This window comes from Copadichromis virginalis, linkage group LG10 (genome assembly GCF_057382275.1).
Source record: "Copadichromis virginalis isolate Kocher_CV1m ecotype Utaka linkage group LG10, C_Virginalis_male_GT1.1, whole genome shotgun sequence".
Taxonomy (NCBI): domain Eukaryota; kingdom Metazoa; phylum Chordata; class Actinopteri; order Cichliformes; family Cichlidae; genus Copadichromis; species Copadichromis virginalis.
Window position 1 is genome coordinate 5,350,401 of NC_140627.1, and position 27,653 is coordinate 5,378,053.

At 40.1% G+C, this 27,653-nt stretch overlaps 1 protein-coding gene across 2 annotated transcripts; it reads right to left on the reverse strand.

Annotated features, from left to right (window-relative positions):
- Positions 1-1,685: 1,685 nt before the first annotated feature.
- robo4 (roundabout, axon guidance receptor, homolog 4 (Drosophila)) lies at positions 1,686-26,893 on the reverse strand. Of its 2 annotated transcripts, none has more exons than XM_085469561.1 (19): positions 26,521-26,893; positions 21,680-22,006; positions 17,866-18,023; positions 16,858-16,978; positions 16,552-16,690; positions 15,859-15,986; positions 13,838-13,953; positions 13,519-13,750; positions 13,315-13,436; positions 12,677-12,848; positions 12,366-12,563; positions 12,193-12,235; positions 10,735-10,847; positions 8,825-9,151; positions 8,657-8,734; positions 8,326-8,473; positions 5,664-5,894; positions 5,150-5,493; positions 1,686-2,865 (listed from the first exon to the last, which is right to left on the reverse strand). In XM_085469561.1, the coding sequence occupies exons 1-19, from the start codon at positions 26,723-26,725 to the stop codon at positions 2,684-2,686; spliced, it is 3,384 nt and encodes a 1,127-aa protein (XP_085325687.1). In that variant the 5' UTR covers positions 26,726-26,893; the 3' UTR covers positions 1,686-2,683. The 2 variants fall into 2 exon arrangements, with proteins under 2 accessions (XP_085325687.1, XP_085325688.1); XM_085469562.1 differs by lacking the exon at positions 26,521-26,893 and adding an exon at positions 23,549-23,865 and having other exon boundaries at positions 1,687-2,865.
- Positions 26,894-27,653: the final 760 nt, after the last annotated feature.

Below are 27,653 nucleotides of genomic sequence, written 5' to 3' on the forward strand. Positions count from 1 at the left end.
AATACAAATACGTGTGACACAAATGGTAGTGTCATATCCCACGATGCTTGATAGGCAGCTGAAGTAAAACAATTAGAAATCCAGCAAATAATACTCTGCCTGTGTCTACACGTCTGGTCTTAGAATGGTAATTATCCATTTGTTAAAATAAAATAACAGACTACAGGGAAGGGATACTGTAAATCTACATGTGTGTGTGTGTGTGTGTGTGTGTGTGTGTGGTTACAGGCCATGTGTAATATGGGTCATTGGTTTGCTGACATGCTATATAAAGCTGGTATTTTGACATGGGCCAAAATCTGTGATGCACAAATCCCAAAGGCGGTGTGCCTGTGTGTGTGTGAATGTGAGCTAATAAGACAAGAAAACATACAGTAGGCTTTGATTCATTACTATGTAAGTACTGTGTGGTCTGTTCTACCAGGAAATGTGTGCCTGCACCGCTCAGTGGAGCTGGGGGCTTCATGTAGAAAACATATGGTCTTTAGAGAGGGAGACAGATGAAGGATAATCCCTTTGGCAGTTTAGCACACACACACACACACACACACACACACACACACACACACACACACACACACACACACACACACACACACACATATAATCTAGTCCTGCATATGTGTGCTTTGTGAGTTTAACACCGTTTAAAGCTTGGTCCTCGAAGGTCTGCTTTTTGTCTTAATTACTTGTTTTTTCAGCCTGCTTTAGCTTGCTGCTCTGCTGCACTTTATCTGACAGTAAATCAAGCAGGCTGACATGAGAAGAGCTCCAGCTTCTTCCTTTTAGATTTTAGGATGGAACTAAAGAGCCTTCCCCATTCTTTGCATAAAGGAAACACTATAAATGACCCCTGTGCCTCATGCCCCACACGTTTTTCTTCATACTCCACACATTAATTCTGTTCCCGACGCACTTGCTACTGTGCAGCTTAGAAATGGAACAGACAACAAAACGGCTCTTAGCGTTCTGCGGTCCCAGTTTGATTTGACCGGGTCAACACAGATACAGGCGCGGGTTACATTTGAAAAAGCAAATAAAAGGAGCACGCTGTGATTTGTGGCTCTATTGGCTCATCCAGAACTCAAAAGTCGTTGAGGAAATCCGATTCCTCGTCAACTAAGCTGAACTTTGACTGAAACATCAAGTCAAAATGCTGCAACATAATCTCCACAATCTCCAGGGAGACACCACAGGAAGAGTGTGGGAGAGTTAAAAATTACACTCTTCCTGTTCCCGTCTAAACACAGACATATTAAGCTTTAATTATTCTCTCCAGTGGCTTTGTAATTAGAAGCCAATATCAGGTAGAGCAGCATTATTGGTTACTCAAGCCAAACAGATGAGTTCTATACATCACCCTTCCTGCTCTGCACAGCTATGAAGAACAGCAGGAGGTCAATTAAAAATCCAGCCCACAGGCCAAAGAGGGGCAGTCTGAAGTTAGCCAACTCACACTCAGGCTGCTCAAATTTCTGATGACTAAGAACCAATACACGGAGTCGTCATATGTCTGAGAACATGCACACAGCAAGACTTTTAGTGTTTGTAATGTGTCTGTGAACAGGAATCAATGAGGGAAGCCATAAACAGAATCAATAATGGTACTGGTATTAATACAATTTCATCAATATACTATTTAAAGAGCATATGAAGATCATTTTAGCTTGATTTGTTACTACTAGTGTCAAAGGAAAAGCAGCTTCAGTGAAATATTGTTGAGTAGAAAAATGATTTTATTTCACAACTTATTCTTGTGGCTTTCAATCAATAAAATTACTTTATTCCAAACTATAAAACCATCTGCAATGTAATGTGAACAAAATAAAATTCAAAATACAAGTACATTTCTGCTAGAATTAGTGAAATACCTGCATATATAAAAGGATAAACTATGCACGCAGCATTTTCATTTCAAATACTTCAAATCTTACTACAGTTCCAGGTATTTGGTGATAAAAGGTTAACTCGCTTAATTACTTTAACTTTTTTTCCTAGTTCTGTACCTACAGCTTATTGCAAACAGGGTTTATAAAAACAACAATAAACTCAGGACATGCAGTGTCTTGGATTTCTTTAAATAATATTTGCTTAATATGCTGCATTTATATATATATAGATATATATACACGTTTGATCAGTGAGTGAAATCCTCTGTGTCATACGACTTCAGCACCAAATAAAATGTCCTGCAAAAAATACAGACATGTGCTGAGAGGGAACCTCCAGCACAGGATCTCTGCCTAATGACTGTTTTCTGACCATCTAGCATCCTGCCTTTGCATCTCTCTGGCCTTTTGCTGGGTGAGAATATCCTGAGGGAAGTATCTCATTATTGTTTCTCTAATGAGCGGAAAGGATGTAGAGAAGGAAAAAAGAGAACTTCTTCGACTCTGTGGAAGTCATTTCAAGGATGCTACCCTGAGATAAGTGGGGAGAAGTATTTAAAAAAAGAGAGGCATGCATCTGCCTGCGAAGGTGTCCCAAACATATACAGTATGAGCTATATGAAACCAGATCAGACAGAAACAAAAATAAAAACCTGAATAAACGCAACCGCGTAACTGTTACCAACATTTCTGAGAACGTGAATGGATCAGTGTCTGTCCCTTGGTCTTGGGAGGTGTATCTGCAGCTCTTAAACTTCAGCTGTGGTAGTTCAGTCACCATTGTAGCAGAGTCCCTAACTGTTGAAGGGTCTGGTGTTTCTGTCAGGATAGTGTTCTGAGTACTGGGCCTCCATTTCCTCCATCCAGGCCATGCTCCAGTCCCAAGCAGAAACAGGCTCCAGTTCGCCGAATGAGTCGCCTTCTGCATGGAAAGATGGGTACAAGGCGCTGAGGGGGGAGGCAGGCGGAGAGAAATCTAAACACAGGAGAGGACAACATGTTGACATTTCAATATCAAGCATGTGTCTGTGTGTGCGCGTGTGAAACTTTATTTGCCTTTGGAGAAGCAAGAGTAAACATTTCGAGCCCTCTGAGGAGCACCTTTCATGATGATTCTCAGGGGTGAAATGAACATTTCGAAGCTTCTTTGAAGCAGCAGTTTGTCCCTGAAAATAAAACTTTTCTAATTTGTTTGAGGCTCTGAAACAAACCGAGCCAATTCACACCAACCGCTTTGTGCAGTCCAGTGGTAGCAACAAATTTCAAAGAGCTCCGAGCTCATGTCCAGAAACAAAACACAAAAACGACGCTGAAGCCTTGAAGCTATACAGGCTCTGCCAATTAATGTGAGAGTGTGAAAGTGCACCAATCTGTGACAAGCCTCTTCCTGCTGTTTTCTTAGGATTAATCCACACTGTACCCTTCAAGCTAGGTCTCAGATAAGTACACTGAACCTGTGTGTGCACTTAACTGCACAGACTTTTTTTTTATTGGTAACTGTAAAGCAAAACATTTTAAATGTTACTGAAAACACAACTGATAGGATGTCCTGAACACCCAGAAAATTTCACTTGACATACAATAAAATGAACCCATGACCTGATTCCATCATTGCACAAATGTTAAAAACGGGTACGGTTTGGCTGCATGTGATCCACAGCTTTGTACTCAAAGTAACTCAGAGTAACTGCGAGGGAACATAATCAGCTGCAGAGAAGCCACTTCAAGAGTTTTCATACTGTGTGATAGAGTGAAAATCATGCAAGGCAGAACGTTGCCAAAAGTGAGTGTAGTGAGTGGAATAAAGCTGCACGGACCCCGAGGGAGGGCAGGGTGACTGATGAGTTGACAAAGAGGGAAGTAGATGACTCATCTGGAGGTTCAATCTGTTGAAAGGTCCCTAAGTAATTGCCTGGTGCCACTAGATATTAGACTGAATTAGTTTTTGTCTTTGCATAGGGGGCACGTGGACCAAAGCAGAAAGTCTGCTCAGACACGTTTCTGCACACAGTGAGACATCAGAAATATACGAAGAAGGCCAGAGAGGCCAAGCTACTTCCACAAAGCATTTTCACAACATTGTAACCCTCCATACCAACTTAGGGCTGCTCTTCCTTACCATTGAGCATCTTTCATAGATGAAAGGCCCCATCTAGTGGGGGAAAGTGGTAAGTACAACAGCGTTAGTGGTTTTGCACTTGTTTGTTTTCATCCATTCCAATAGAGACTAAAAGCAGCAGCTCACAGCTTTGTTTATGTCACATGAAAAATCAGTGATTCTGCACATGGAACCTGAACTTTTGCGCTATGAGACAACAGCACATCAGCTGGCAACTACACTTTATCATTTCAAAGTTCAAATTGTTTTTTTAGTAACTGAATCATTTGATCTTTGTTTATTTATCATTCATAAATAAATAATAATGCTCCAAAGGATAGAGCAGTTCATGAGGAGCCACTGGTAGGAATGAACTAAACCAAACCAACTTGTCAGTGTATTGAGACACTGCTCTGTATAAGTTCTGTGTGCTACAGGGCTCCATTGTGCCTCAGGAGGTACACTTGACCTTCTATTATTTTGAAGGTCTGTAGTTTGATCCCCTGTTTTCTCGAGTCCACATGCTAAAATGAGACACACACTTGTTAGAGTGTGTGCGTCTAATAATTAGCAAAAGTTTATGGCATAGACTAAAGTGCTAAATGAATGAATGAACTAAAAAGTACGACATAAACATGAGTCTGTTTATCCTTTAGTAAAAACTATAAGCCACAGTTTATGCTGACTTAGGTATTTCTCCTTCTTACGTATCTTTTGTCCTGATACTATAAAAACTTAAACGAATCCTTCGGAAAGCAGCCTCCAAATTGTTTTCTTAAAATATAAACTTTTTAAAAACAAATGTTTTTGTGAGTAAATGAGTTTAAAACACAGACAAAATATAGATGGGTGACAACACTGAACACACTGATGGTTCAGGACTACAAGTTGTTGAAAGTAGCAGATTAAAAAACAACTCCACAGGATCACTTGTGGGAGTTCTGTAGTTTTTTAAATAGTATTTTTACTAGTATTTTATAACTTAACCCCACCCACTAAGTGCCGTGGGGTTAGGTTAGCTGGTCATTCAAAAAAGCTCACATAACTGTGCGTAGTTAAATCTCATTCATTTCCACCATCATCTCATGAAAACGGATGTTTTTATACATTTTTTTGCCACAACTGATTTTCCTATTTCAAAAGTGACATTTCTGCTGTTTACCTGACAAAGAGGCTCCGCTCATGCTCTCCGCTGCCATGGCCAGGAGATGAGCAAAGTTAGCACTGTCATTAGTGTAGCAGCTGTCCACGGAGCTGATGAGGCTGGTTCGGGCACTGGACAGGTTGCTGTCCATGACTGAGCTGATCGTGTTCCACAGAGAGCTGTCCCATTCGCTGTAGCAGGAGGAAGGCGAGCTCTGACGGCAGGCATGACGGAGACTATTTAATGGAGGTTCGGGCTCAGTGAAGGCGTCGTGCACCTGAGCAGAGCGAGTCGGCCCGCAGATGTAATTCAGCGTCGAGGCAAAATGACGGGACAGGGAAGGACGCTGCTCTGGCAGGGCACTGCTGACACAAAGGAGCAGAATGGTCAGCTACAGTAATTGTGCATGCATCTGTATGTAGGCTGCATACAGGAGAAACTAAGCCGATACGCAGAATAATATCATGGAATAGTCATTATAGTGTTCACCTTTGCTCAGTGCTGACTGTAAATGGATTCATTATGGCTTTACCTGCATCTCTCTGGTTTAGGAGTGAGCTCCAGGTACTCAGCAGCTTCCTGTGCTGTCAGCATGCTGCCCTGTTCATCACTCTGTGACACAGAAGATAATGCAGTGCACAGGTGGCTGTAGGATGGGCAGATGTTCTTGTTGCTGGGTCCCAGTTGTCCATGGGGGCCTGATGCAGGACACACTGACTGAAGAGAGCCCATGTCCATTGTTAGCTTTGTGGAACGACTAGAGCTGAGGGAGACGCAAACAGACTGTAAGACTTGTGTCTTTTTTTTTTTTTCTGTCAAACAACCTTTAGAAATACAGGAAACCACTGTATACATCACACTGTATAAATGGTATCACTGATTTTTATGCTTTCTTCTCACATTTTGTTAAACATAACGTAACACAAGCTTAACAAAATATATCATGTAAGACTTAATGTATGATTTTATTGAGGTTAGAAGTGCTCGTAGCTGCAATTCATTGTCACAGGAAGTTTTTTTTTTACATAAAATATATTTATGAAAATGTGAAATTAGATAGCTAAGTTAATAAAGTGAACCACCACTTGTTCATAAAAATTGTTGTTGCTGTCTTTATCTCCTTTATTTAATCAATTCGCAAACATATATATAAAGTGAGGTTTGCTACATAACAGAACTACAGTATATAAGAGTTCAGTTGTCCTGCTGAGGTCAGACACAAACACTATTCATGCCAATAAGCTTATTCTTAGCTGTCTTTATCTTTGTACCTTTCTATACATAAAAGTCTACCAACTACATAAAGAAAAGAATAACCATTCAAATATGATAAAAGAAAAAAAACTTCAGAGCTTTGACTTTTCTGCTCTGTATAGTAATTAGGTTCTACACAGGAATGGTAAATGGTAAATGGCCTGTATTTGTATAGCCCTCTACTTAGTCCCTAAGGACCCCAAAGCGCTTTACACTACATTCAGTCATTCACCCATTCACACACACATTCACACAGTGACTTGTAGGAAGTGACTTGTAACAGAGTGCTAAACAGAGAGCACAAGAAGTCAGTGACAAGAAAAGACCACCACGTTAAACTATTCCATGTTTCAAAGCGAGTACCTAGTACAAGGGCAAAAACAACCTGGTATGTCTGTGATATAGTGTAATGCTTTGTAAGCAAGTACAGAGAATATAAAAGATTTGTTTAACATGCAGCTGAACATTGATCTGTGCGTTTGACTTCTGCAAATTAAAAAAACAAAACAAATATTTGACTCTATTCAACAATTTAGTGAATTTCTTCCTAATTATGAAATATTGAGTTAATCCTTTAATATGTGACACGATGTCAAAGAAGCCTTTAACTAACAAAATAAATCAGTTCATCCTCATTTATGTCCATGCAAACCAATATCTGAAACAACTCCCTGAGGTCCTTCAATACTAGACTAATACAGAATAGACTACTACAAAAATAAACAAGTAGTTGAACTGATCAAAATGTTCTGCATCAGGCAGCTTAATTACTGGAAGTACTGGGATCAGTAACAACCACAATTATAAATATACAAGGTGTCATAAATTAATGACAACTTTACTGGTTACACTTCCAAACTAGCAGTCTTCTTGTGTCCTGTGTTTTAAACTCAGTGTTACACATATCTGCAAATAGGATCCTTATCATTGTTCTCCTTAAGTGTTTCCACTAAAGTGGGCACTTTCTGGGACAGAAACATACTCAAAGCACCGAAGTCTAAGTCATCGCTGGCCATTAATGGATGGCTAAAAAAATAGAAGATACATGGCAGGAAGCAGGAAAACTTTGCTAGATTTTTTAACATTTCTTCTGGTTATTTGCATAAAACAACTGAAACATTGCATAGAAAGAAATATTAAAATACACACTACTGTAATGCTTTGCAACCAGAGGGGCAGGACATATCCAGGAGGTATGAGAGAAGGTGGGAGGATTTGTACTGTTGTAGGATATTTACAATATAAAGTGAATTGAGGACATTGTTGTTGTCGTCTGGTGCTATGTAAATAAAACTGAACTGAATTTCAGTCTTTCATTCTGGACTAGCTAGCTAACATTTTCAGAGGGCTCAAAGTTCCCACTGTGACAAAACTAAAGCATACTACTGTCCAACTGAGTGAACCACAATCACATCTATTTAACAATTTCAGAGTTTGAACAGTGTGTCCCAAACTGACTTGAGGGTCATATTAAGGTTAATCTCACATCGCTGTCACAGTGACAGCTAGTGTCTGCTACAGATTAGTAAATACATTCTGTTTTTATCAGTGGAATTGGAGAGGTTACAAAAACAGAGGTTTTACTGTTGAAGAGTTTACTGTTACTCTTCAAAAGTACCTGAACAAACAAACTCACAGCCTTAGAGTTAAAGGTAGTCTGCATTCTAGCTGCACTATAGGAAGGAAATATCCTGTATTATATAGATAATGTACTACCTTTATGCCAACTAAACTATCCTAAAGACTGACGTATACACTGGTTTTTATAGGGTTATCTGAAAACCTGCATTGTCAAGTCTAATTTTTCAGTTGCTGATGAGGAGTCAGAAACAACTAAATCTGTTTTTTTTTTCATTATTCCCCTTCTACACAACACCTGCATTTCCCAGAACAACATCTCCATTCAACCCTCTAACACCCAGTCTGAGTGTTTATCTCACCCTCCATCTGAGGTGAGGCTTTGCGTGTCAGTGGCGTCCTCGGTGGGTACTGGGGGAGGGGGCAGCAACATGTTCATAAGATGTAGTGATGCTGAGTAATGCAGCAGACGAGGACAACCCACAGGTTTACCACTGTCTGGATGTCCACCTGGATACACCATAGCAAACCATAGCAAAGTATAATTATCCAATAATTCCTTTTATTCCAGATTCTATAAGCATATTTTTAAATTTCGGGACTACAAAAAAGTTTGATCTGTGTACAAAATGTTTTTTACACTTCCACGAGGTTTGTGGACAATAATGATTTAATTACACAGATTGAAAGTACCGTGCTGGAGAGCTGGTATGTGACTATGTCCCTGGGTTCTTGTTGAAAGTATAGGGACACTGCTCACTGCATGCAGCTCTGTGGAGAAAACCAATTGGCCAATTCACGTTACTCAAGAAAGAAAGAAATTAACACTGCATTTCCAGATATCCACTGTTCCATATCTACCTTGCTTGCTGTGGTTCTTTTCCCATGATTCCCTTAGCACACCCATCTTGGGCTGGGGTCGTATGGCCTGTTTCCATGGCAGAGCCTCCCTGCTGATGATGGGTGAGGGCTTGCTGGCAGGATGAGTAAATATCTGGATAGTTTCGGCTCCTTCTTTGTGGGGCAAACCATGAGACATTTTAGTGACACGTCCCGGACTGTTGAAGGTCTTAAGACCACTGCCCATGAGGTCCACGTAAAAGGTGCCGTAGACACCGCAGCTATCGGTCACAATGGGAACGGTCGACTCCAGGCAGCTGCTGTCCTTCTTGGATGAGACTGGGAGGCCTAAGAAAACAGAGAGATTTATAAGAACACAAGTAGAACAAAAGGCTGCATCCCAAATTGCAAAATACTGCATGGGTTTAAAAGGTTTCTATGTTTCACGCATTGGGCCACAAAGTCAAGCTCGGCAGTAATCCCAGAAATGAGTTGAACAAACACAGCTGTCAAATCTTATATACGACGAACTATCTGAGCGGCTTTAGCCTGCACACAGATGCCTAAGAATCTTACAGATGTAGCACCTTCAAGCTGTTCTACAACCATCACTTCTTTTCAGGCTTTGTCTTTCTAATCACTGTAGTAGCTGTGGCCATTAAGGCCTGTTCTGTTCTACTCTGGGTCTTGCTGCTGCTTTCCCTTCTTGCAGCTTCATGTGGCACAGCCATAAGGTGGTTAGCAGTGTCACTTCCTGGTTTGAACCTCAACTGGAGTTTGCAACTCTGTGGAGTTTGCATGGTCTCCCTGTGCCTCTAGGTATCCTGGCTTCCTCCTATAGTGAAAAGGCATGCATACTGGGTTAACTGGATATTCTAAAATGACTGTGGGTGTGAGGAAGCTAAAGATGGTCAATAAAAGAAGCTCTGCATAAATGTGTCTGTTCATCTCAAACAGTGCTGTCATAAAGCTCCTCCCATGTTTGGATCCAGTCTTTACATTACTGCCATCTTGTGGCTACATTTAGGTATTGTCACTGAAAGCTGTGCTTATGCTCACTGGAAACTGAGCACAAAGTATACCGGCTCAGCTATCACTGCTCTGGAATCAGCTAGGATCTCCACTTTGTATGAAAACGCAGTTTGCATTAGCCAGTAAACATGCTTTGGTGATTCAGCATCAGAACAGTTTCAAATTAACATCCAATTAAATGTCTGCCCACCTGCTGTGCCAACACTCCACAGTCATTTTCATTAATATTTGGATTCCCCGCATAGATATTGACAGTTTACCTGTACTTAAAATGAGCTCAATATTAAACATATCCAGGATTAATAGTAATTCTTTTAACACCGATGGAGTGTTTACAGTGAAAATAGAATATCAATCATATATATTTCATTTTTGTTTGAGCAATTTGTATATATTAAAGCCATTTCTTATATTTTGTAAACTGTGTAATATATATTGTATTATTTAATTAGTTCAGTCTGTTACTGTTATTGTCTTGAAGCAAATGTAGCCAAATAATTTCCTCAGGGATTCATAAAGTATTCTGATTCTAAACTGCCTTTCTGTACCACAGTCACCACACGCCTCTCGTGTACATACAATGTTACACACAGTGTAATGTCTATGTGAGAATAGCACATGTTGTAGTCCAGTAAGTTCAATCCAGCAGCACAATTTCAGACAATGTCCTAACCTAATTCTCCAGATTGTTTTACATGACGTCTGAAAACAGCTTATGTAGCATCATCAGAATCATTGGTTGATTTTTTTCGTTTCCTCAACTGTAAGCAAAAAATCTTTGGTGGATTTTAAGAGGTCACCACGAACCCAAACAAGTAAATCTAGTCAGGTCTGCTGTAGGACAGCAGTTTGGGAGAAAGAAGTCATCATCAGTCTACTGTTTTGCAGTCCATACTCACTGGTGCTTCGGATTCCTGGGTGATGCTGACCTTGGGCCCATAGGTCATGGTACTTTTGACTCAAAGAAGGTCTCCAGCCTCCGGGGATCCACGGTGAATCTGGAGCTGCCATCCTGGAGAGAAACCAAATCAAACCAAAATGAACTCGCTGGAACCAAACGTCAAATATTAGAGACGTTTTTATGCTGTAGCATAGATTCATTATCTCCATATAATATTTATAAGAATCTCACTTTGTGTTCTCTACCATGGATACCGTGGAATTCTTGTTAACAAATGGCTTTTTGCTTTTGAATAGTACAAAACACTCTGACAGTAGAGGGGAAGATGAAGCATGTTCGATCCCCGTCTGCTCCAGTCTGCATGCAAGCTACTAACCCCGAGCTGCTTCATATGAATACGTGTGAATGTTTGGTAGGAGAAGTGCTTGTGCGAGTTATGTAAAGCGCCGTAAGTGCTCAGAGTAGAAAAGCGTTATATAAGAAGCAGTGGTGCTCTAGTATTTACCTAACCATAGTCATGTCAGAGGCTGGCACATCCCGAGTTTGAATAAGAAGGCACCAGTACTGCAAACCATGCAATGATGGAAGCAAGAGAAAAAAATGAAGGTAACTTGGAACAATTTTGAACTTTTTTTAGAGTGAATGCAGCCATCTACGAAGCGCCTTGAGGCAACTTTTGTTGTGATTTGGCGCTATATAAATAAAATTGAATTGAATTGAATTGAGGGGTTGGTGAGTTTATTTTCTACTAAAAGTTGTAACACCATTTGGTGGTTTCTGTTCAATATTTTGTGATGCTCGTGTTTCGAAGGGTTAGGTCACTCAGTAATTCCTGTGTAAAGTATTGAGTCAGTAAAAGGAGTCGTTCCCTTTAAAGCTCACACAGATAGATTTAGGAAAGTACTGGATGGAGGAAAAGCAAAGAGGACTGGTTCTTACGTAGTGCTTTTCACTAACATTCACAGATGAACGCATTACAGAGAGTTCAGTATCCTGTCCAAAAATGCTTAGTCATTAAGTTAAGGATCTGACCATCAACCTTCCAATAGGCAGAAGACCTGCTCTCCCTTGTACCTACACTACACCCCCCCCCCCCCCCCCCCCCAACATTTCTTTTCCAGGTGAATACTTTTAGGTGGTGAAAACAGATTTTGCTTCTGTTCCGCCTACTGCTTACTTCCTGTGCTTCTTCAACGCGCCATCAACTAAAAGCAGGTGTTTTTTTGTCTGTAAACAAACATCTAAGAGAATGAATGTAATACATTTAACCAGCTGTCTTACCAACACTTTAAAAGCTGACTTGCTGACTATAATTCAAAGTGGTTTGTATACATTCAAGACACTACTTGAATGAATGTAAAGCTGATTCATCCACACTTGGTTTTAGTGGTTTGAATGTATTCCTGTCACTTTATTGTCGCAACAGAATCGAATATGCGTCTTCTTTTCATTTTACCTGTGTTTTATAATGAGATCTTCACCGGCTAGTCTTCGCAAACCTAAAAATAAAGGAAGATATAGTATCAACAAAATATGCATATTATTGTTTATCACAAAGCCTTTGTGGGTGTATTGGAGGTTCAGCTTTTTCTTTTTACTATGGTGAACATTAAAGCCTTAAACTCATACCTTTAGCCTTGCCAGGTCTTGGTATCAGCTGACCGGTCCTGCTGTGGTGTCTGAAGAGACAGATCGCTGCACCCATCAGAACACACCACAAGACGGCGCCGATGCTGCCGAGCAACACAGGGTCCTGAAGAAAGGCCAGGACCGGGGACAAACGCCGCCTCTGGCTATCTGCCTCGGGTAGTCCACCTAACTGTGAGTCTGAGCAGCAGAATGGAAGCACATTATGAATGAATACAACCCAGTCTGAGAACACACGCTGGTCTTTATCTGTCCTGATACAGAAATAAAAAGTTGACAGCTGTATTGCTCACTGATGACAAATCCATGAGGGTCACTCAGCATTCCTACTCCAGCCCCATTGACTGCTGCTATGGTGACCCAGTACTGCTTCCCTTGTTTGAGGCTAGAGATATGAAGGCTCAGTTGGCTACTATCCACAGTCCAGTTTTGGTACTGCTGCTCTTCGGGCTCCACACACCACACCTGAAGAAAGTTTGCATCTTTAAGAGTGAGATTGAAGCTTGTATCCACCCCAAACATGATCAAAATCATTTGTGTGGATAAAGCTTTAATCACTAAACAATTCATCAGCTGCTCCACATGGACATACCAGTAACTGAGACTCCAGTTATAACAGAATAAAACATTCCTACTAAGAACCATGTGCTCTTCTTTATTAAATATTTAATATGTCTACAATACAACACATTTCTTCCATCACAAAGTTTGCCTCAGAATCTTAGTGCACAGTGATTGGTTAATCTGTTTCTTGTTCCACTTGCTGATTAATTCTTCCATATATTTGTATGCAGGACTGTTTGTATCCCATGTTTCCCTCTTAAAATGACTCCAGCATGATTCATTACAATCTGTAAGGATTTATGTTTCCCTGAGGGTTTCAACAGTCTGCTGAGCAGATAACTGTGTCGTGCAGTCCTACTGTAATTACCTGGTATCCCTGTAAGATCCCATTGTGGGTTACAGGAGGAGGAGGCTCCCAGCTCAGATGGATGGTGTTATTCTGCTCATGATTGACTGTTACTGACACAGCCCGAGGAGAGGCACTGGGCACTGTAAACAGAGCACTTATTATTACCAGCAAAACACAATGAATATTCTCACATCACAAAGATAAAGTAAAAACCTTTGTCACCTGTCTCAGAAACTCTCAGGTGCCGGGTGTTGCTCTCCCTCCCATATAAGCCGCTGCCATAAGGCCGAACTTTGAAATCATACTTGTAGCCTCTCTTTAGGGGGCCCACCTGAGCCTGGAAGCTGGGGAATGTCACCTTCTCTGCTGCCCAGTCTGAGCTGGCAGTGAGCAGAGAGCGATACAGAACCTCAAAGCCATCAAGGTAATGCGGCTGCGCTGGGAGTGACTGGAGCTGGTCAGGGAGAAAATACAATGTGGATCGTGTACGTGTCATACTCCTGCATTCTTTCTGACACGTGGTGCAACAGCTTTCCCTTACCTTCCACTGTAAGAAGGACATGTTAGAATCAGGGGCCATGACGGTGACGTTCTCCAGAATCACACGCAGGGATGACAGCTCTTTGTGGAGGTCTTTCTGCTCAGTGTTGGCAGCCTCTGGAAACACAAGTGGTTTATTCAAACCCATTGCATTAACCACAGATGATTGCAGCAGTGTGTGAGGACCTCTCTGTTGCTGGCCAGATTGTGCAGTGAAAATTCACTAGCCAACGTTAACCTAGAGCATACTTGTTTCATGAATTCATTCACACAGCAAGAATCTACCGCTGACATAGAACTGCAAGGTTTCTTTGAACACAAACATGTTCCTAAAGACTCTAAACTTACATTACAGATTCATAAAGTCTTTCCACTGATACTTCAAATCCCTCAATTGCTAACCAAAGGATAAACATCATTCTTCACCCTCATTTGGTGCAATGATGATGGTAGGGAGATTGCTAAACCCTCACAGCTGTTCAGATGGACGGAGATTTTGCAGTTATTGTCATGGTCCCTGTGCCTCACCAGCTGATTCTGTATTAGGCAACATGTTTTCTCTCTCTCTCTCTCTCTCTCTCTCTCTCCTGCCGGGGCGATGCTCATTATGGGCTCCCGCCCCTGGCCCACGCACCTGCTGCCGATCGGGATAATCACAAGGCCGATTTAAGACAGCAGCACTGTGTCACTCGTCGCTGGATCGTTGAGTTATCAGCGTCAGTAGATTGCAAATAAGGATCTGTGAGTTCGTTCCGTCTGTTCGCCTCTAACTATTATCTCTGTGTACAGATCTATCCCGGACCTTTCCCTGCCTGCCTGTCATCCCGTGGACGAGTGAGTGGATGGTGTTTCCCCAGTGTGGGGAGTGAAGAGAGAGAGCCTTTGGAGGACGTCAGATTCCCGTCTTTTCCCTCACATACCCCGGAACCCTGGACCCCCCTCCCCTCCCTTCAGCACTTTGTAAATAGCATCACCTGGTGTCGTTGTGTGAATAAAATCTGTAAATCCTGTAAGGAGTCCCGGTCTGCGCCTGAGTCCGTTAACTGAAACCTGACAGTTATGAAGACCATAACATATGATTCACATGGTTCCCTCTCTGTTATTTTTCATTAACTGCTCAAATCTATGAGTAAACATTTTAACATCATGTGCATTGGACAGTGCAAAGATAAGGATTTTTTTATGGAGAGGTGTTTAAGAAAGGTGTATGAGATGAATAAATATCTTCAACTGTGGCATGCATAAGCACTTTAGTATCTGCAAGTGAGCATATTATAATGTCTGAAGCTGAACTAAGGTATTTTTTGCATCATATTTTTGCATATACAATTGTGGTAAGTTATTTTTCAGTTAGACAACAGATACTCGATGACAGAAAACACAGTTGATTGTCATGGACAACTCCAACACGAGTTTCAAAAACTGCTTCAACTCATTCAAATGCAAATGCATGCAGCAAAGCACGCCCACAGCTTATAAGATCTTACTCCAGAATGAGCAGCTGTGCTTAACATTTCTGCTATTCTTCAGCTTTTTACTGACCAAATCAGCTAATTTATGAAAAACACCTCTGCCTTTGCATCCTGTATATAATGTCACTTTGTTTTAATAAAAAACCTACAGCATGTTCTGGGAAATTACTGTTCTCTCCTTCATGTGCAGACCTTTGCACAAAGACGAACAATAATCTAATCACAAACCTACTTCCCAAGTGTGGACTTACTACAATCGCGTCTAAATTACAGAATTCAGAAGACTACAACTAAAGTCGTAGACACCACATGATGAAATGAATTAGTTTCAGCATATCAAATCATAACAATCATTTCTAAACTGTGGCTCTGACTGCTGTAAAACAGAAATGTCACTGTGTGAAGGAAGCACTCATTTCCTACACTTAGAGTAATCGTAGGAAAACATTCTGATGGCCCACACTGAAGCAGAGTGTTTTTAACATTCATCGAGTGATTGTAAAACACATGACACCAGATATATTTTAACAGCATTATCATGTAACCTCACCTTCAACTAGTAGCTGTGCACTGGCAGTGACCACACCCACATCATTGAGAGCAGTGCAGGTGTACTTCCCGGCATCCAGGGCTGTCACATAATGGATCTGGAGAGTCTGGTCTGGGTTTACGATGTACCTGTGTAAAGTAAAGTAAAGTGTAAAGTGTGCATGTTAGTCCCCGTAGGGAAATAGTTCCTCTGCATTTAACCCATTCACCCAGTGAAGCAGTGGGCAGCCACCAATGCAGCGCCCGGGGAGCAGTGTGTAGGAACGGTACCTTGCTCAGGGGTACCTCAGGGTAGCCGTTCAGTGGAGTCGAACCACCGACCTTCCGATCATGGGGCCACCACTCTACCTACTGAGCTATCCCTGCCAAATCCATGTGCACACATGGATTTGAAATTTCACATCCCCCTCATCTCGTCTAAAAGAATCAACATTTAGACATAGCATAGATTCAACTGATTTCATTTACAAGCCTCCATATAACTTAACAGCTTGATGTAGACAAAGATTAAGAATAATTTGGACTTTTGAATTTGAAAAACAAAGACTGCTCTGAAGCGCAGTGCTTTTTGGTGTTTTGTGTCTGTTTTACATAAAATGTTAACACTTAAAATCGCCACAGTCTGCAATATTTCCACACCCATAAAGCATAAATGAATATTAGCCAGTGACCATGTGAAAGGGTTCTATATTACCTGCCATTGGGCAGTGGTCCCTGCTCTCTGCTCCAGACCACAGCAGGTGGAGGGTCACCTTTAGCTTGGCAGTAAAACTGGGCAGACTCTCCCGCTCTTACTGATACGTTTTCTGGCTTCAGCACCAGTACGGGCTTGGCTGCAGTACAACAGAAGAGAAACTCAAAACTATGCTTTGCATGTATCAAAGTGTTTTGTTTGCAGAAGGAAAACTTGCATAGGGTAATATTGCTTTGGAATCCTGACATTGCATTGGAAACTAGCGATGCTAACACAGTGATAAGTTGTTTTCAGTTCCTGTCTCACCCAGCACAGAGAGCCGAGCTGCCCTGCTCTCCCTCTCCCCCACAGTGTTGATGGCCGCACACACGTAAGCACCAGAGTGACTTTTCTCTGCAGGACCGATGATAAGCTTCCCATTCAGCTTCTGCAGCAGAAGCACAATGCAGACAGGATGTGGAAATCGCACAGGATCTATACATATATGTACACTTCAAACTGGTGACTTGAGACCATAAACTCATTAGTAGAGGTCACACAACAAAACAGCCAGAAGATTTTCCATCAGACTTCTTTGTGGAACCAGAAGTAACTCCCTGCTGGAAATGTAAAAGCATGCACTTTTTAGACCTCAAAGCTAAATTGATTTGTACTGACCTTCTTTCACAAGCAAACCTCTGCAAATGCATTTATCGAGAATTTATAATCTGACTTTTTTCCAGTTTTTTTAATACAATGGTGATTTTTAGTGAATGAATTCAATCCAGTACTATGCTCTTATCAATGCAAACAGTGTTACCTTAAGAACTATGCATTTACCTCCTGCTGCTGCTGTTATGTTAATCTGACAGCGATGTCTGCACCTGCATCTACAAGGCTGATTTCAGTGCCAGTATTCCTCATCTGATCCGTTTCTACCCTCTAGAGCGTTACTGTCAAACGAATGTAATATTGTTGTCAATTTGATGAGAATTCCTCCAAGAGCTGGCTGCTGTGTTGCTGTTTGTTGGTTTAGCCGACATGACAAATTTCACACTGATACTGGATTGTTTTGACATTCACCTATTTGGATCCAGCTTTTTCCTACCATAGAAACTGCCCTGAAAGAGGTCCTGCAGGGTCATTAAAAGGGTTGGAACATGCACAAAGGTGTGGATGCTAAAGGTCAGAGTGCAAGTTCTTAAGAGGAAACATCATGTGACGGTGCCCGATGCATTTGTTAATAGTTGAGAAGTTCCATTTCAAACAGTTGTAAGAATCTATTTTACACAGGTTATATAGCTGTAATAGATTTATTAGGGGCAGACAGCTCACAGTGTAATGATGATCAGCACTGCTGATGGGCAGCCCATCCTTCTTCCAGACAACATTAGGTTCCGGATGTCCCACTGGGGGGCTGCAGGTTAAAACAGCCATTTCCCCCTCTGCCACTTCCACATCAGTAGGCTGCATACTGAACTCCTCCTTCAACACTGCAAAATCAGAGAGTTCAGGTTAAGCTTACCTGAGACCTATATCTTTGAATACACTGAGAGATAAACTGTCTGCATGAGATAAAATGTCTATTTCTGCACTTGTCCAACCCTCAGCCCAGAGGGTTGGACAAGTGACATTTCCTCATATTCAACCACAGAACAGCCTTGACTCACTCGCATGTAAGAAAGATATGCAACAAGCATGCAGTGTATTTTCTCTCAGTTTGAGCTTGTGAATGTGTCGGAAACCTTTATGAGAGGCATTCCTCTCTGTACTGCAACTTTTCCAGCAAGACAAATTCATGTGTCTCACTGCTCCCATCAACTCCAATTCATATTTTCTGTGGGCTTTACTCATCATTACTGAACCTTTTTTCCCAAGTAAAATAACCAGACATCTACCATAAATGGCCATCCTCTGAATGGGGAAATATCCTCTTCATTCTTATTGCTTTTTACTTTTTAAGAAAATTTGTTTGATCTCAACATTTTTAACATTTTCTCATTAACACATTTTATTTTTTAATTTATTTTGAATACATTTTTATTTAAACAGAAATCATATTAGTCTGTTTATTTAATCAGACAGTTGACCCACATGACATTTTGCAATTTTAGACGCCAGAATATGAAGGATATTATCTATTATATTAATCATATCATTATATATTATATCTATTCTATGAACATAGTGAAAAGCTATACAAACATAGAAGGTTTTATAAAATAAACTCCAAAAAGGAATACATTATTTTAACTACAAATAATGCATTAATGAACATTCATGAACAACCATCAATCTGACTGTGATATAAAGGCTGATGAGTCAGACCTACCATGTGAGACTGGAGTAAGATGAATAGGTAACAGGGTGGCTTAGGGAGTGATATTGAGCCAGGTGGTTTGAAATGTTGGGAGTTCTGGTCCTCATACTGTAGGGACTGTTGTTGTGAAGTAGTGCTGTATAAATCCAGCTGAGCTGAATTTACCTGAAGTGAACTGAATTAAATCAACAGCTCACTGGGACACTGTTTGACTCCAGCAAACACTGGCACTGTCTCTCTGTGACTGTAACCACGCACGTCTTCATCACCTCTCTGTACGAGTGTCTGTGTGATGTCTTTATTGCCCCACCTCTGTTTTATGATTAGGGTTTCATCTATTGTCTTTTTTAGAGAAAAACAAATTATAAGCGCATCTAGAAATTATTTTTAAGATGCATGCATCCAGCCAAACACTTGTCTGTACTCGGGCGAGACTTGAGAATGGATGCTTAAAAAGCATTCCGATGTTCAAAGACCCAGAATTCTCCTGTGGAAATAAGGCTGATGTGCTTGGAAGAAATTCTACTGTCAATTAAGTGCTTTAGCAACTGAGAATATCAAATATCTCAGCTGCTAAAGCACTTCATTACTGATTACTATTTTTGCTAAAAATGGAGTTGGAAATAAGTCTAGAGACAAACCAGAACAGGAGACAGGAAATGTGTTTTGATTGGTTCAGTAATGAAACTATGTGAAAAATATAGACATAATTAGATCAAATTAATTTTACACATACCGCCCAAAAGTGGGCCAGACCTGTGAAAATCTCATTTCTTGCAGTGTGAAGCAGTTTGTCTGCACATTTAGTCCCTGACATATCTCAATATAAGAAGGAAACAAAAGTGCAATTTCAACAGCGTCTCTTACTATGCCGTTTTTCTACGTGATAAAGAAATGATGCTGTAGTAAATGAAGTAATGAAGTAAACTCTGTCAGCATGACTGTTGGGCTTGAATTGTATGAAATAAATGCGTAACATTAGAGAAGTTTAGTTAATTTCCTTAATTCAAAGAACATTTCCTATTTTATTTATTTATTTATGTCTTTAACTGGATACATTGTAAAAAACAGACACTGATAAAGTAGAGACTGAAACAAAAGGAACTAATTGCTTATCTGTTACTTCATTACTCTAATGTGAATGACTGTGTGCGAGGTGCTTATCAGTAGTAAAATCCTGAAATTACGAGTAAAGTAAGGGATTACTATTGCAAAAAAAGTAATTAGATTACAGTTACTTTCCCGTAAGCATGCTGTGTTAATGCGTTACTAAACCGTGATTTTGCTTGTGAGAGTGTCTCATAGCAATAATGTAGGCGCGTGCGACGTTCATGGTAACAGACATTTGCAGATCAACAATGGATAATATATAGAGTGGGGGAGAGTATGACCAGCACACAGCGTTTAAAGCGTGGAAGTACTGACCTTACTTTGAGTTTGATTTTGAAAAAAGTGACAAAAACATTAGCGTCTGCTGTACAGTGCGGGGGAAGAAAACTTATTTTTACAGCAAAAAACCCTTAAACTTCTGAGCAAGTACCAAGCACGCTGCCACGGGAATGTGAAATAGAAAATAGAAGAGAAACCCCCGGATCCCCCCACTGACATGACCGCTGCGGCACTGGGCAAACCTCCACCTGCTCCACTCCTGCTAAACAGGTGAAAATAGATTTACGAACGACAGGACTCAGTGCCAAGTCTTTGATTTTATTTATTTTCTGCTGTGTTTTACTTGCATCTATTTGAAAGAGTGAGTGTAAACACAAAACATTTTTTTTAATATGCTGGACTGTGCAGAAAATAGGTTCAAATGTTAAATGAATTTCTTCAAGTCAAAGACTGTTGCATATAATTACATTTTTGCTTGATGCAATGTGCATAAAGTTAAAGGATTAAAACTAATAACACAAGTTTTAAAAAGAGACTTTTTCATTTGATTACATTTTATATGATGGAAAATGAAAGGTGTATTGTTTTATTACCTATTGAAGTTGTGTATCATGTTTTTTAAAAGTAACTAAGTAACTAATTACTTTTGAAAATTAGTAATCAGTATCAACTGGATTACTTTTTTGGAGAAGTAATCAGTTTACTTTTTTCAAGTAACTTGACCAACACTGGTCATGAACATTTGAACTCTGTGCCTCTGGGAGGCCGATGTTCCCACAGAAGAAAACATGATTGGACCTTAAAACAGACTGCTTATAAAGAACAAGTTTGTTTCTGAGTGTGCAAAAAATTTGACACCAGTTTTTATACTTTGAGTGGTTATTTTTTATTATTACTCTCAGTTTTTTTGCAGTATTTGTATATTTGAACATTCAGTGTCATTTTGGTTTTCATTTAACTTTATGTTGCTTTTAATTCAGTGTTTCTATGTTGTGTGGTGTCTTGTAATGCACTTCATAGGTCTTGTATTTTAAATGTATTATATAAATTATTAAGGTTGTTACTACTCATGTTTAAGGCAAACAACTATTGATACGTTGTAAAAATATAAAATAAATACGAAATATGACTACAGTGTAGTTGCACTACGATATGATTATTTAAGGACTACATCTTTGCATGATTCATACATACACGCAGACACCAGATGTTCTTGCAGACCCTCATTTATCTATAAGGCCAACCACCCTTTAAGCCAACTTTCTTCTGATTGGTTACCTCGTGCACATCATGTTTCTGTGGAGCCTTGTATATGAAAAGACTAATCTAATCAAAGTGTTTTAGTTGTCAGTTAGACAGACAGTTCTTTTTATGCCTGTAGGGAAATATTTTCTGTGGTACAGCAGGTCCTATGAGTAGCCACACATGTCCCAGTCTCACCTGCGATAAACAGCGATGCATTACGGCTGGTGTCCTTCCCCGCACTGTTCCTAGCCACACAGGTATAGACACCCTCATGCGACTGCCCCTGTCTTCCCCCTTCCACGCTCAGAAAGAAGAGGCTCCCGTCTGAAAGGATCATCGGCTGCAGCTGGCCATCTCTCTTTGCGGTCTCTAGCAGCTGATTGTTGCGTAGCCACTCAATAGTTGGCTTCGGGCTTCCGTCAGCGCGACAGGAGAGGGTGGCAGGATTGCCAACTTTCACCACCACATCAGAGGGGTGGTGGACAATGCGGGGAGGTCTCTCTTCTGCTCGAACCTTGGAACCTGAGGAGGATAAAGAGAGAATTGGTTAAGCAATGCTGCTCATGTTAGCTTTGATTTCCTGAGTTTGTTTCTGTGTGTTTCACAACAGGAGATTTGGTGTAAATTACAGCACTTTTCTCTGTAAGAAGCAAACCTCAGCCCTACACATCGCCACCCCTGAGTTCCAGCCTCTAGCAAAACCCACAACAAACAAACGTATGCTCTGCTACCAACAAACAATGTGTATTTGCAGCCAGTTGCAATGGAATGCCATTGTTTGAGCTTCCCATGGGACTGGATACCCAAAGACGGTGCACAGATGGTGATCAGCTTCCTGACAGGAGCGGAAGTCAGAGGTTCTCAGGAACATCCAGGCCAACAAAAGCTGACGGGAACTTCCTCATCAACGGGACATCCGCCACAGAACAAAAGACCATCTTCAAGAGACACTTAACACTCACTTTTGAAAACTTAAAATGTGGGAAGAAACAAAGTCCTACAAGTGTGTTAAATTACATCATTAAATCATCTTAGGTTAGCAAGGTTTGGGAAGGCAAGTTACAGCACAGACGCTGCTTCTTATTTAATTTATACTATGAAAAACACATGCTTTCAATGTAATTTATACCAGCTGTGTTTAAAGAAAATAATCAGGAAAACAGGAAACTGAATTCACATCTAAACTGAATATTATCTTAATCTGACCCAACATTTTGGGAGTCTGAAATGGGAAAGGACAATCAACAAAACAGCTCTTGTCCCTCTTGAGCTGTTCTTTCATTTACTATAGGCGGAAATGCCTTCCCATTACAGCTAACAATAAGCTGTCCAACCTCATTGTCACTGTGTCCTTTCACATTCAGAGCAAAGGCAGGATGCAGTCAAAATACCAGCATGTCGTGGTCAAAACACTCTCAGGACATTTCTAAAATGCTTTATTCTTGGGAGGTAGGTGGTAATCAGGACGCTCCTGAACGTCACCAACATTTCCATTCAAACAAGCTGCACAAGCTGGGTAACAAATTATGAATTCATAAACTGTTAGAGGTTTACCCAAAGATCAGCTGGCAACAGATTCATTATAATTGTAACTATATTTAAAAAAACAAATCCATTCAGCTCATGCAGCAGAAGCACAATGCAGACAGGATGTGGAAATTACACAACATCCATGCATATATGTACACTTCAAACTGGTGAGTAACTTGAGACCATAAACTCATCAGGAGAGGTCACACAACAAATCGGCCGAAAGATCATTTTACACTTCTTTGTGGAACTGGTCTGTGAGGTCTCGTTAGTGACTTTGACACATTAATTGTCTTACAGTTTTTTACAGTTTATCTGTGCATTGGTGAAGCTGCTAGAATTAAAGCAAGTGGAACCCTGAACACAGACCCTGCAGCAGTATTACAAACATCCCCCTCAAAACTCTACGTTAGGTCTTTTTAGATTTTTCATTTCATGTCAAGGATTCAAAGTAACACATTACAGTTAAAAGGCATGCTCATCTTTTCTAACACAGGTTGTTTAGTTGACAGGAAGAGTTCCAACAGTACTTACCGAGGAGGAGAACTCCAAACACGGGTAGAAATATGTTCTCCAAATAACTTCTGCTCATCATTCTGAGCAGCCAAGTCAACAACCAGGATACTTTCCTCTGATATTAAATTTAAAGCTAACCTGTTACGTAGCATTTACGCCTCATTTTCACAAAATTGCCATTTGAGGGTTGTTGTTTTTTTTGTTTTTTTTTTTGTTGTTGTTTGTTTTAAAGTTACCGCAACTATATATATATATCTTAAACTTAATTACTGCTCTATAACGATTACTCCCTCGCAGTCCCAACTCCACACAGCTGGGAGGTGCAGTGAAATTTAGCTTCCTGATGGAATGGTTTTCAAAATAAAACCACGAAAGGTCTCGAGGCACAAGGCTCAATCGCCCCTGAAAGTTGATTCTGTTCACCGGGACATTCCGTTTTCGGTGAACAGAATCAACTTCCTGAGAAGACCACGAAAAAAACCCGCAATGTTAGTATAGAAATTATTATTAGTGTAGAAATAAATATTATTATTGTTATTATTATTATTTGGAAATAAATAATAAATTTATTTGCTTTAGTCCATAAAACTGCATTCTGTGATTTTAATTGATGTGATTTTAATTTGTATTCAAAATGGCAAGGTTTGTTTCCGCTTTTCTGACCACAGAAAGTTAACCGCTACATTATATGAAGCAAACTACTATCTAGATTAATGAATCTGTGTCCCCTGTGTTTATGTTTTAGTAAGTTCTTTTCTCTCGTTGTATCTATTGCAGATACTTAGCAAGAAATTCAGGGTAAAAAGAAGTCACATGTCATCGTGGAAGAAACGTTTAATTACTACATTACTACTGAAGACTCACCTGTTCTCAGCTGCATTTGAATAAAGCACCAAATCCGCACTTAAGCTTAAATTTCAAAACTTACATTTTAACTACTGATTTTATCTACTGTTCTGATTTTATCTGTTTTGATTTTATATACTGTTTTGTTTGTTTGTTAATTAGTTAGTTTGTTTGCTTGTTTTAATCAATTTTAAATCATGCTTTTTATTTGTTTTTGTTTCTAATGTCTCTGTAAAGCACTTTGAATCACCTTGTTGTTGAATTGTGCTATACAAATAAACTTGCCTTGCCTTACAACCAAATGCAAATCGCATAACACTATCAGAAATACCTGAGACCAGCAACGCTCTTTGGATTTTTACATGCCACAATATTACAGAATATAACCAGCTATTGAACAAAGAAAAGTAATGAATAAATGAAAACCTTGTCGAATTAAAATATATTTGCCAGTGATTCTCACAGCACTAATTTATATTCTGTGGAGTCAGTTATAAAATAAATAGAATAAAAGAAAATACATTTCTGATAAACACTGCTATAAACAAACAAGCAAAACTTCACACTAATATTAATATCAATTTCAACAGTAGAGTTTGGTTTTGCCTTTAAATATTGTATTTTAGGTTTAATCAAAGGAACGGAGGAGGAAGTATTACATTTTCCATTTAATCATGAGCTGTTGTCCATTTTCAGCTTTTGTGCTAGCACTCCTATGTGGCAGGAAGTTTTGAATCTCTCCATGTTTTTATTTAACAATAGAAGGAAACTGTACATCTGCTCCTCATTCATTGTGTCCAGCAATTCAGCTTGAAGGCTTTGTCACAGTAGGTTTTACTATAGCTTTTTGTAGATATCTTAAATTACTGAACTAAAAACAGGTTAGAGATTTTGTACAAATATACAATAAATTGAGTTTTTGATTATAAAAAAAACCATGCCATATAAGAATAAGTTCTACTACATCTCCTAAAGACAGAAAACAGTCCTGATGCTGAGTTACTTCCAAGTTTCCACAGTGAGGACAACTCCCAAATAAATGGACTACCACTAGTTCATTCTTTCTAATGGCGCACATAAATAAAGCATTGTGTAGTGAACTGTGCATTGTGAAGGTCAGAAAGGCCCGGGGCTAAGTGATGGATGTTTATATTGATCCAACAACTTAGGCTGGATGGCCTCGGCATCGGCAAGCTTTCAGCCTACAACAAAGGCTTTAGAGAGGATGAAGGATGAGTCGCCCCTGCAAAAACACAGCCCATGGGAATGGTGCTGGGACCAAGATGTGCGGAGGGAAGGGACCTCTTTCAGGCTGTAGACCAAAAGGTCAGCAAAGGTGTTGGAAATGAGGAAAAGAGGGTGGGAAGGCATTAGAAAAAAGAAAGAATGTGTCAGCTGTAGTGAGGAATGTGACAAAATGTGACTTCAGAGTAAATTCGCTTGTAAAGGAATTAACAATCACTGTCAACACAAAAGGCTGAATTAACTTAATTTAACCCAAAATAGGTTGTCTTTTTTGGCGGCTTAAGATAATAATTAAAGACTGAAGACAACAACGAAATGCCGATCTTAATACACTTAATAAATCTGAGCTGATGTAACTACTATGAAGAAAAAATATAGATGAGACTTTATTACATACAGCCAATGTGTTTTCTCTTTGATGAGACTTACTTTGAAACATAATTGTGAACTGACTTTTTTGCTGTGACATATATAGTACACATCACAAATTTTAAATATGTTTTGTTTAGTAAAACAGTTAGATTTAAATAAACATTGGATTACATTTACAATTACATTACTTTATCTGGTCATTAACTTAATGCATTTATAGATCTAGAGTTTGAAATGTAAAAAAGAGTAAAAAAAAGTAAACATTTTGAAGAAAAGTTATGATGACTTTTGATTTTCAATACTTACACTTTATGTAACAAGGATGCAAAAGGCAATGTTAGTAACATAGAAGATATTTATCTGTTTTAAAATCACAAATTTAGTTGCAGCTCTAAGCCTGTCAGATGCGCTACATGCCAGCCTATAAGGTGCTGTCATCTACCTTCTCACTTAAAGGTCTTGCACGAAAAGTTTCAGCTCTTCTGCAGCAGAGTGCTGTCTGTCAGCTCTGTGAGTTTAGCACTCACCTTTTCTCCGGTGTGCCCTGTTCCTGTGAGGTGTGTGCTGGTGTCCCCCACTGTGATGAGCACGCTCCTTGAACAGGGTCTTTGACCTCTTGTCTAAACCTGGCTCTGCCGGCACGATGCCATGACACTTGCACCACTTGGAGTACTCTGCACAGGTGCAGAACCAGGACACCCAGAGGAGCCACACACAGACACGCATCTTCATGCTACGGGTCCAGGATGCAATTCCCCAACTCCTTACTGTGGTTCGGCTGTATCAACCATCCCCTCAGTCTACTCTCTACCGTGGCACTCCACAGACATTCAACATGTGACCTATCTTACGCCCCACTTCTTATTTGGAGATTTATGTTTCTCCATATTCCTCAGCTCCTCTTCCCTCCCTTCTTACTCTGGTTGCTCTCACTCTCTCCCTCCTCTTTGGTCTCCACCCCCCCCCTCTGAGTAGTAAGAAATTGGGAGATGTGGGGTTGGGTTGGGGGCAAACAATGATAAAAAAAAAAAAAACAAGTTTCAGACCTCATGCTGAGCACATAGTGAGGAGAAGGGGACCAGGGGGTACTGTCTTGGGATAAAGAGGGAACAGAAAACAGGGCTCAGTGTAGGGCAGGAAGGAGGGGAGAGAAAGATGAAATAAGTGGGAGGTAAGAGAGTGAGGCCTGTGTTCACTAAGTCAGGTCACTTTCATCAATCAAATGTCTACCTACTGACTGATGAAATGCAGCGTAACAGTGTCTAAATATGGAGATCATCTCATAAACAGAATAACTGGACCTATTTTGATCATTCTGAAGCTGAGGCTTATAACTTTCAGAAAATGCACAAGAACAGACAGAAAGTTATTTCATTTCGTCAGATTTCAGAGGAACCTTTATTTGGACTGCTCAAAGGCACATCTGAAATATTATTTTAAGTTCACATGCTCAATTGTGAATTATAACACCAGAGGAATGCTGCGTCGCTTGACAAACAATAGCTTAAAAAAGGACAAAATGGGTACAAAGGCTCCTTTTTCTCTCACTGCTTTGCTTTAAAGTGACACTCCCCCCCTCCCAAACACACACACACACACACACACATCCCATACCACCATCAACACCACCGTACACTCCCTACCCAACCTCCCACCAGCC

Bases quoted from the DNA above. Each gene is read 5' to 3' on its own strand.
- robo4 (XM_085469561.1), bottom strand. From the start codon at position 26,725: ATGAAGATGCGTGTCTGTGTGTGGCTCCTCTGGGTGTCCTGGTTCTGC. The intron at 13,751-13,837 runs GTAAGGGAAAGC...CTCCCTGACCAG, and splicing joins TGTCCTTCTTACAGTGGAAG to CTCCAGTCACTCCCAGCGCA. The intron at 9,152-10,734 runs GTGAGTATGGAC...CTGTTTTCTTAG, and splicing joins CCCAGGAATCCGAAGCACCA to GCCTCCCAGTCTCATCCAAG.